The 11,838-nt window shown below is 30.5% G+C and overlaps 1 protein-coding gene across 1 annotated transcript; it reads left to right on the forward strand.

Moving 5' to 3' along the window:
• Nucleotides 1-6,230: 6,230 nt before the first annotated feature.
• HELRODRAFT_176192 (hypothetical protein) lies at nucleotides 6,231-10,032 on the forward strand (the record flags this gene model as incomplete). The annotated part of the gene is made up of 5 exons (XM_009023509.1): nucleotides 6,231-6,242; nucleotides 7,209-7,279; nucleotides 7,617-7,992; nucleotides 9,103-9,231; nucleotides 9,928-10,032. 5 exons carry the CDS (start codon nucleotides 6,231-6,233, stop codon nucleotides 10,030-10,032), a joined length of 693 nt encoding a protein of 230 aa, XP_009021757.1.
• Between the last annotated feature and the right edge of the window lie 1,806 nt (nucleotides 10,033-11,838).

Here is an 11,838-nt window from a genome sequence, read left to right on the forward strand (position 1 = left end):
TAATCAATTTGAACAACGACAAGAATTTGGTTCGAAATATTGAGAAATGTAATAAAAAACTATCCAACGCTAGAAATTCTGTAGATTTCACAAATTACTGCATTAATTATGGTTTTTTATCAGAATATATATATTTATATATATGTTGGAAGGAGAACATATTTTATTGAGTATTGTATGAATTCTACCAAAATTTTGGCATTAATCAATTTATTAGTTAATCAGTTATGTATCATCGCTAGTGTAAAATGTATCAAGTAGTTAAACTTATAGACAACCCAACAAACAACTTTGAAAACGCAACAACATCTCCGGAACAACAACCAATTCTCCTGTCAAGTCATGGGGCACCAACATCTCCGTAATCGCTGGCTAAGGAAACAATAGAATCAACTCTCCCGGGCGTCAAACTACTCCAAACTTTAGTCCAATGGCCCAAAGCCACGCCTACTTCCAACAACGACAATCACTTTCAAACTACGACAATATCAACAAATTAACATATACTTTTCAATTAATGATCTACAAATACTTTTCTTCAAATTATGGCACCATTAAAACTCAATCAGTCAGTAACTATTGCTCATATAATTCAATCAAAAACTAAAAAAAGAGCTGTAACAACTGAAGTTATTTGGCCAAAACAACCAGCAGTTTGACAGCTTAATCAGCAAAACAAGTAAAGCATTAAGATCAGAATAGCGTCAACAAAATTATCAAAATGTGCGCAGCCGGATGACATCATACCTCGGCCCAATACTAAGCACAATTCTCCACAAACTGTACTGTACTTTGTAATAACTTTTACTCAAATTTTGGTTCATTGCAATTGCAACAGTTATGTGTTGTTGATTTTCTTTTCAAAAAATTAATAAACGCTAAATGGGCAAAATCATTCAATCAAATTTGTTATAATGAAAACCTCGTTCCAATATATATATATATACCATGTATATATATATATGTATATATATATGTATATATATATGTATATATATATGTATGTATATATATATATATATGTATATATATATATATATATACTGACGAGTTTTTCAATTTTGCAAACAATTATTTTATCTATATTATTCAATTTATTCAAATTATTAATAAAATTTCTAATTATTTTATACTGCATTTTTTATATATACATTTACATAAAAGCTTTTTTTGGTAACCTTTACCATTATCAGTGTAATAGAGTTTGTGATATTGTTATTGTTATATGTAGTTCATCTGGTATTTATAGTATTTTTAACAAGTTCCATGTTTCTTTGTGTGAGTAATTTTTTTGTTGGTAGAATCGTTACAGCCTGTTGTTGGATGTTTATTACATGGTTTCTAATTTCTATTAACAAAGCCTCTGCCATTCTCAAATTGCTTATATTATGGTTGTAAAATAACGCTTTGGTATTTGAATTTAATATTTCTCTTGTTTTTTTTTTATTTGGTGTGAATCCATTAGATAATTTTTTATTACACCATTTTGTGTATGCATTGTTAACCTTCCTGATAAAGTCGTTGATATGTTCTGTGTTTCGGTGCCTACAACCACAGATTTTACAATCAAAAGATTATACTAGATGACTGCTCTTCAATATCGATTCTGGTTTAGTATTGCAATTATTTTTAAGAACCAGGAATGAGTTTGGTGGTTCGTGTAACAAATCCTAAGTTTTAATTTATCATTTTCATTGATAGTTTTTACATTACCGTTTACAATCCATTTTATTATTATTTCATCGGTTTTATAAGCTATTGACATCGTATTTTTGTAATAAAGTATTATGTCATTTGTTGTTTTGTCATTGTTACTTTTGTTACATCACGATCATTTTTGCTAATAATTTTTTCAATGAATGTTCTTTTGTAACCATTGCTAATTAGCATGTTGGTTATCCATTTGAGTTCTAGACTCAAACGGATAAACAAAATGCTATTTAAAGTAAAGATAAACTATGGAGTATAGAATAACTGAACTCAAATGGATAGAGTAGCTGAACTTAAGTAACCTAATTATTTTTAAATTGAAATTGTCTATCAGCTTGTAATTTGAATCCGAGGGAAATGTGTCTTCTTTCAATAATCGTCTAAATAATTTCTCAGGTTTGTAGCTGGTTATAACATCCTCGTTTAAATATTCATCGGCGGCTATTTCAACTTTTTTAACTGCCTAATCACGACAAGTTTCAGCTGGGGATTTTGTTGCAGATCTTGGTGCTGTTGGTGTTTTTTTCTTTATTATGTAGTTCTGACATACGCAGAACCGCTTACATACCATTTCTGTATTTAAACCTTCGTGCCATAAATCTATTTCAATAATAAATTAGAATTATTCAACCGGTACCCATGAAAAGAAAGGTTGTTTTTTGATCTGTTGCTGCATTTGAGCGAGGGATATCCATTTTTGCATTTGAATGCAAAATATTTATTTACAATTTTAACATTTTAATTCAACTAATAAAAAAATTGGAATATTTAAATCTTAAATATTACACGCGTGATTCAAGAATAAAAATCAAACGATAAATGAGATTGAACATGTGTTGCACTGGAACATAAAAACAAGCAGATAAGTTACACGGCAACATTTTTGCATAGCGCAAACAAGATCACAAGGCAGATTTTCATCCAGATGTCTAGAGATCTATAGATTTTTATTAACATTTTAATTTTATAAAATGTACTTCCGTAATTTTCTGTATAAAATAAAAATGGCCAGAAAAGCAGTTAAAAATTTTGTTTTCTGTATAATTAAATTATAAAACAGTGATAAAAATACGGTATGAACCAGAAACTAATAAAAACTGAAATAATGCAGTGATATGTTTTAATATATATGTATACCATATTGAAGCATTCACAATTTCTTTATTTAAACCATTCCAAATTTTCATTTTGTGGAATGATTTTTTTCGGATTAGATTTGTACAATTTTCCATTCAAATTCGTTGTGCCCACTCGTTCTGTCATCACAATGTAGCTTTAGTTATGGAAAACTGCTCTTGTCATCACTTTTCATCATTTTATACAAAACTAAGAGGTCACTTTTATCCTTCTGAACTTAAACGTAGATAGGTTTAAATGCCTTAGACGATCTTCATATTTTAAATATTTGAAAGCGTTGATCATTTTTGTAGCCCTTTCTTTTACCCGTTCAATTGCTCAAACTTCCCTCTTTGTCCATGGCAACCATACAGATGCAGCATACTTTACCTGGAATTAAACTAAAGATTTGTATAATATTAGAAAGGCGTCTAGTGTCAGAATTCTAAGTTATCTAAAAATTGAACCTAAGATTGAAATTTGTTTTTATTAATTTTTTGATATATATGTCTTGAAAATTTTATTGAGTAATTAAACAAATTTCCGAAATTATCAATTTTATTACATCCCTTTAAAAGATGTTTATCAACAACATACTTATACTGAGTCACCATTATTTAAACCATATCTCACAACGAATCATTTCTCACAATTTAACTTAATACTGGATGACCCACACCACATTGATAATGCATTCAAACAGTTTTTTCAAGATAACTGTCTTTTTCAAACTTTATGAATCTATAAAATTTAGCATCATCTGCATACATATAAACCTCCCCGTTATTCACGTTATCCATAATACCAAATAATTTGTATATATTAATATAAATTAATAACAATATCGGCCAAATAACATAAAGTAGAAAGTTTTGCATTTGATACCAGGTAGAGAGAAAAAAAAGTAAAGAAATAAAAAAAATAAAATAAAAAATAAGTAGAGGAAAAAAGAACTAGCGTTTGATGGGAAAGTAAAAAGAGAAGAAAAGACAAGTTTTCGATGTATAATTAAAAAAATATTTATAGCAGTATAATTTTTAAAATATGAAAATTAGGGTTAGAAAATTTTATATAATAACAGAAAAAAAATTTGAATTTATTGCAATTTATTCCACGATACCAATTCGATCGAAAAAATCTAAAATTTAGAGAAACCAGGTACAAAAGCATTTGATAGGCGAATTAAATTAATATGCTTGCATTTACCTGCGTAGAAGCAAGGTACATACAAGCAAGTGTGCAAAAATTGAGTTATTTTTCATAAATATTATACTGTTGTTGCAGAAGTGGCTGTCGATAAAAATTTTTGCTGCCATCATTGCATACAAATACATTCACCAATAGCATTAACTTCAATACATACATTTTTTTCTGAAACATTAATTTTTCAATCTGCTAATAATTACAGACTGCTTTGTTCCATAATAACTATCTGAACCATTCCTTGGACAAAGAACACGAGATTCTTTATAAAACGAGCCCGTTTTATAAAAATTATACAAAGCCACCTAATAAAGACAAAATATAAAACAAAACTGTTTTAAAACAAATTACTGGCCGTTAATGTTATAAAATTTTTTTTGAAACCTTGAATTTTACTCCAAACATGTCATTTTTGGTTTATAGTAGTGTTTGTTAGTTTTATAATGAAATGTTTATAAAACTTAAATTTTAAAATAAAATTGTCAATTAAAATACCATTTATAGCATTATTAATTTAATTTATACAACACAGCATGAATGTTTGGATTGAGTTCCCGTGGCTAAGGAATACCAATGTGGTACGCTCGAGAGGTAGTGCCCTGCCTCATTAAAATTTTCAAAACTAATTTCAGTCGGATTTCCTTATATCGAACTTTTATAAAACTTTATATAACAAATTGTTTGTTCATTAGAATTTTAAATGAAAGACCGTTTCTATAGAAAGTACATAAATTCTCTATAACGAACAAAATTTATAAAGGTTATAAAAAATATCCAACCAGGACGCATTCTATGAATTGATATTAGTAGTGTTTTTATACTTCTTTAATATTAATATCTTTGACCACATTTATTGTTTCTTGTCGTAGAATTCTAGTAATTTTTGCAAATTCTACCAGCTACCTCGATTTATTTCAATAGAATCAAAATTATTTTTGTATGAAACAAAGAATAAATTTCACTTTTAAAATATTATTTTTTTTTTACAATTATACAAAGTATTATTACTTTTTGTTATCAACACCCTTTAAGCAATATACAATTTTTCCGGACAAATTCTATGTAAAAAAATATTTCTATATAACGAAATTTTTTCCTAGAACCATCAAATTTGTTTTTACAAAGGTACGATTGTAACCTATTTGAAAAATGTTCTTGCTAAAAAATAATTTAATGTATATTTTTTATGTCATGAATCAACTTTGCAAACTTCGACTTGTGTAAAAAATATTATCAAACAGCATCAATTTATCAAAAAATAGTTTAAGATATTTTTTCTATGTCATGAATCAACTTTGCAAACTTCAACTTGTGTAAAACCATTTATCAAACCGCTTTAGACGCTTAAAACTTCAGGATTCCTTTTTTGTGCAATTTTTCATATTTGAACTATTTACGAGTGCTTCAGTATGTTTCTCAAAAATTTTAAGATTTGATTACTGATTGCTGAACCTTTAAAGTCCAGTTTTCCCTTTAATCGGCTTGCTTTTTACAACGTTTTAGCCTTTCCAAAAATTGTTAAATACATGCACAGGTCAATACATTCACAATTTGCATCCTTAACAATCTTTCACAAAAATTGTTATATATGTTAATGATAAATAATGTTTTGAATTAAATACTACCAACTATGGTGTCAAGTAACGCATCATGAAAATAATTAAGTCTACTGTTATTTATAATATGTTAACTTGTTGACATCAGTTTATGTTATAATTTTTTTGCAGACAAATTTTATTTACAAAAAAGTAAAGAAGATTTTGAAAAACTGTGGAACAAACCTACGAAGGTAGATAATTATTTTGAATTTATTAACAACAAGTAGCATTGATTTTATTGAAATATTAAACTATCGATACACATCTTTCTTTCTATAAGTATAAGAGTGAACAATTAAAGAATACATGCAACTAAATAAATTTAATGATCTAAATAATCAGTAATTGCGTCAATCAATCCAATCCAAATCCAGAATAACTGAATGAGACAGATGTCTAGGGTCCGCAATCTTTAAATGGCCGGATCAGGACCGCATTCTTATCACAACTTTATACATTGACAACTAGCTTTATCAAGTTCCATTTGCAAACCGTAACATTTGTATCTGTATCCTAAATTTGTGTAGCGCCGTATAACTTCAGAAGCGCTAGCTTCACTCGAGAATGTCAAAACAAATGATGTTTCAAACGTTTCTTGAAAACATGTCGTCTCAGGTTGTTGAATTTTTTCAAATTTACAGGTAGTGAGTTCCAGATTTTTGCAGACAAAACAAAAAATCTTCTCTTCCCAAAACGAGACGAATTGAATCTAGGAACATAGTCTCTGTAGTTTTCCTCATTATCATAGGCTTAAGTATACTCCGTAGCAGACGTTGTTGTGTTCACGGGAATGTGATTGATGTCTATTTGGTATAATTAAGAACATGTATCTAAGCTGATAGAGGACTAATTTTGATAAGGAACAGATACTTTTTTAATGACTAAATCAAGGGCTGCCTTGGCCACGTGGTCGAGTCTAGTCAACCAAATTTCTAAAACTGATAAGTTTTTAGTTCTTGAATTCAAGGCGTTAGACCTTGCTTTTTGAAAAAAAAATAACAAAATAACGGCTGTATTTTAAGAAGACGATATTAATCTTCAAAAGCATTGGCATCGCCAAAACATATCTAGCGACACTTTTTTAAACAAAGTTAAATTTTTAAAAAAATTGAAATGCAATTTTAAAAACAAAACATGTAATCACTGTTATTTAACAAAAGTGAAAATGTATATCTATAAAATTACATCACGATTTCCCCATTACGAAAGCAAAAAAAACGCTGCCATTGAAAAACTTGTGCTTTTTTATTAAAAATTATCGGTACGGAATATCGACAGTTTCTAAATTTATCTCCGATAAAAATGCGATACTTACATTAAAAAGTATTGACAATGGTGATACCAATACCAAAAAAATTTTGGCGATCTAGAGACGTGATACCGATACTTTGATATTACCGACCCTGGTCAGAAGTCATAGCGTATAATAATATTGAGTTTCGAAGAAAGTGTATTCAAACCAGGCCATTTCGTAATAACAGCGTGAGACACGGCACTTTTACTGAATATGCTAATTCGTATATTAAATTATCAGTTTATTTAAAAAGTAATGTCTAACTCAAATGACAAATCGCTTTGAAGCTTATCCAAAGAATTTTTCAAGCGGCTGAAAAAGCTGAATTTTCTTTGAATATTTTTGTATGGTTAAAGAAGTAAGTCAAAAAACGGTACGCTGGTCAATAATACTTAATAAAGTATATGCTGTATTTTTCAATTACGACAGAATGACAATTGTCGTCTAGTTTTTCTCAGCATACCCAGAACTTCGCATCACTACTCAAATATTTTGAAAAAATGTACTTATGATGCTACATAGTTTTTCAGCGGTTAAATTCAATTTTGCGAGTTGTAAATTTTTACTATTGATAGTAAGTAGCATCCGTTTTTTGTAGGATGTGATTTTATAAAATGATGTTAATGCCAATTTTGATTAGATTTATTTATAACAACAATCTTTTTGTTTCACATTGCATATACGCATTTTTTCAGTCATCAAAGACCCGTTTTAGTAAATGTTTCATCTAACAATTCCTTAAGAGTTTTAAAAGCGTCAGCTCTGAAGGAACAACGCGTTGTATGTAGCACGTTTGAGAGTGATGTTGTTGAATCAATATTTTTCATTGCCTCAATCAGAAATAGATGCTTATGCTTTGAAGTTGTAGAAAAAGGAAGGGCTTCTCAAAAAATTAAAAAAGAAAGAAATGCACTTAGCAAAAAACATAGATTTAAAAAGATGGAAATTTTAATTGTTTTGAGGTGTTCATCACTATGTCGCTATATTGGTGGAAGGCTTCTGCTTAGTGGGTGGCCTAAGGCTCGGACTCTTTTGAACTTCTTCAATCCGGACCTGAGTACTTCTATAATGGTGTGTACTTATATAATGGCGCAAGTGCATCCAGTTCAATGTTCATGCTAAGTGGTTTAGTTCAATTCCTATGTATAATTGAAAAGAAAAATATTTAGCAATTTAAATGTATTAATGTTTAATGGAATTGGAAAATAATTATAGAATAAAAACTTTAGTTGGTATTTAACTTAATATTTCGTTTCTGTGGTAATTTATTTTAAAAAATAAGAACCCAGATTTGGATTTGTCTAAGGGCCCGTTGAAAGCATAATCGTTACCTGAATCAATTAATATATTCTATTTAATTATATTTTCAGTTATTTATTTCAACAATTAGAAAAATGATCAATCAATTAATTTTAATTTTAAATTCAGTTACTAATGATTCAACTAGTTAGTTATGTTATGTAAAACCTGCTCTGGCTGAATACCATAGTGAAAACTCTAATCTTCGAGAGGATTTGTGCAGTTTTGCATTTCTCTCAAGGTGCATCGAGAATCTACAGTGGCTAAATACCATGGTGGAAGCTCGTGTGCCGCTAAGAGAGAATCCTTAATCTTTATAATTTTTTCAATTTTGTGTCGAATGCCGTCTGTGGGTGACCTCCATGGTGAAAAACCAAGCGACATACCAGGAACTTAAATACTCAAAATGTTTTTGAAATAGAGTGAATGCACTGGAGTGAGAGTCATTGGTTGGTGGGACTGGCGAACGGTAGGTGGGTTTTCTCTCTTCGTGCTGACGTCAACTTCAGGTGCTTCTGGTCTATGGTGTGGTTATTGAATCTGTTACCCGTCAACTTAAAAAGACTGGAATAAACTATTACAACCTTACCTCTTAAAATATACTTAAGTCCAAGATTATCATTTATTTTTCTGGATTGATATCTTGATTTATTTTGATCGGATTCTTCCTTTTCGACTGTGATTGATTTTGAAGATGTAATAATAATAACTACATAATTATGAAAAAAAAGTAAACAAAAATTAAAATAAAATAAAAAAATAAAATTACTGGCACATTATAGCACCATCTTGGGAGCTGCAGTGCCGTTAAAATCTTTAAGAAAAAAAAAGTTGTTTAAAATATTCATCATGTTAATAAAATTATCCTTAAATATTCAACAGAATACAGCATGCTTGGAAGATTTTGATCGCATCAAAACCATTGGAACCGGATCTTTTGGTAGAGTGATGCTAGTGCAGAAAATTGATGATGAGACCTACCACGCTATGAAAATCCTTGACAAACAAAAAGTATTTGTCAGTTCAAAAATTTTAAAATCAGTTGCAGTTTTTAATTTAGTTTGACAAGGTTCGGAGTTTAAATATTTCGCAGCGAATATAATAGGGAAAATTTTAACGACTATTAAAATACATGCACATGAGCAGTTTCATAAACTTGATCTTAAATTTTTTTGAAGCAAACTTATTAATATAATTGCTAATAATTAATACACAATATGAAATAATTGAATTTGCATGTCTTGATCCGTTTATAAAATACAAAAAGGGTTGCATTAATTTTTTCCGGAATAGTTATTAGCATAAATTGATTATTTTAAATTTAAAAATAAAATTTCATGCTATTCTGTATAAACAATATTATAAAAACTACAAAAATAATTTATTAACTTTATGAGAATTTCTAAATTGAAACGTAAAAACAATGTGCCAACCATGACCGCGTTTTTAAAAATCAAACAAATTAGTAAGTTTTTTAACGTGAGAATTTATTTGAATACACAATTAGAATTAAAAGTATTTGTTGTAAAATGGTGGACAAATTTTGTGTTAATGAAATGAACTTTTCTGGGTTTTTATTCAAATGGCTAGTCCCATTTCAATATTGTTGAGTTTTGGACAATTTTAATGTATAATTTTAAACTTGATGACGAATTAAAAAGTTTAGAAACTGTCATTGATGATGCTACCATATTTTGGACTTGTTAGAAAAAAAATATGGCTAATCCTAATATTAATATACATATGGGTCAAGTCATATCTGAAAGGAAGGAATATGAAAAGACTCCTCAACGTTTGTTAGTAAAAATTTGAATATGCCTGGTGTATGATATAAATTGGTTCTCAAATGTGAAAATAAGCACGTTGAGTATGAAAGGACATTGTGGCACTTTAACAGACGTACACAAACTTGAAAGCAACAGAGGAAATAATGCAGCTAAAAAAGTAAAAAATAAATAGTTTAGCAATCATAATTGATAAGTTTAAGGAACTCAGAAATAAGATTAAAAGAGCGGTGGTAAATGTTAGACAAAATGAAGCAATCATTATGGCTAAAAAAATAAAAGATAATAACAAAATTTTTTGGATGCATGTCAACAAAAAAAAGTCAACATTATGTGGCTCATTTGGCTGTAACTGATACGAATGGTAGAGAAACTGTCTACAAATATCTGGTTGATTGGATAAAGGATTATTTGGGAAAACGTCAATCGATTGTCAAGATGATTGGAGTTTGTTCAGATAGTTTTGTTGTGACAAGTGGAGTGCCTCAAGGCAGTGTCCTAGGACCAATGTTATTTATAATATTCATTAATGACATGTTTAATATCATCAATAATGGTTTTTCAGTTAATTTGCTTTTGTATGCATATGATTCAAAATTATGCAATAGAATTGTTGACAAAAATAAAGATAGAAAAGAATTGCAAAATTGTTTAAATAATTTAGCTAGGTTGTTTAATGAGTAATTTGAGAGACTTGTTAAAGCTGTGATGCAGTTGTATGAAGGGGCAAAGACAAAGGTGAGAGTTGGAAGGGGGATGTCGGACGCTTTTAGTGTTAAGGTAGGAGTGCATCAAGGATCAGTGTTATCACCGTTTCTGTTTTCAATTGTGATGGGTGTTGTGTGTGAAAACATAATGGAGGGGTTGTTATTTGAGATTTGTATGCAGATGATTTAGTCTTGATGGCTGATAGCATGGAAAAATTGCAGTTAAAATTTGAAAGATGGAAAAGTGTTATTGAAAAGAAAGGGTTAAAAGTTAATATTGGTAAGACGAAGGTAATGGTGAGTGGGGAAGGTGGGGAGCTAGTGATAAGTAAAATAGACCCCTGTGGGGTATGTGGCAGGAGAGTGAAGGCTAACTCGGTATTGTGTATAGGATGTCAGAAATGGGTGCATAAGATATGTAGTGGTGTGAGGGGGGGCACTGAAAAAGGGGGAAGGCACGTTCAAATGTAAGAAATGTGTTCATGGTGCGATTAATAGGACGGACACAAGGACGGGGTTGAGTGGTGGTATTGAAAGAGTGGAAAGCTTTGTTTACTTAGGGGATAAGCTGAACGCGGATGGAGGATGTTTGAGCGCAGTTACGGCTAGAGTTCGTGTAGGATGGATGAAATTCAGGGAACTGGGTGGGGTATTGTGTGGAAAGAAATGGTCAGTGAAGATGAAAGGGAGGATATATAAAGCATGTGTGAGAACAGCGATGGTATATGGTGGTGAAACTTGGGTGTTGAGGAGAGAGGAGGAAAGTGTACTGCAGAGGGCTGAAAAAGCTATGGTGAGGATGATGTGTGGGGTTAAAGTGAAGGATAGGAGGAGTAGTACAGAGCTGATGTCAAGGATGGGACTGAATGAGGACATTGTGACATTGATAAGGAGATCGAGATTGCGATGGTATGGACATGTGTTGAGAAGGGATGAAAGGGTCGGGATTAGGCGAGCGTTGGAGTTCGAGGTTGAAGGAGTGGTAGGAAGGGGTCGTCCGCGATTGGGATGGAGAGAGCAGGTGGAGAAGGACAGGGTGAAAGCTGGGTTGCGTGATACTGAGGCGAGTGACAGATGTGGATGGCGTCGAGGGGTATTTCGGTTTCATCATAGGTAGCCAAACGGCA

This window comes from Helobdella robusta (genome assembly GCF_000326865.2).
Source record: "Helobdella robusta unplaced genomic scaffold HELROscaffold_36, whole genome shotgun sequence".
Lineage (NCBI taxonomy): Eukaryota > Metazoa > Annelida > Clitellata > Rhynchobdellida > Glossiphoniidae > Helobdella > Helobdella robusta.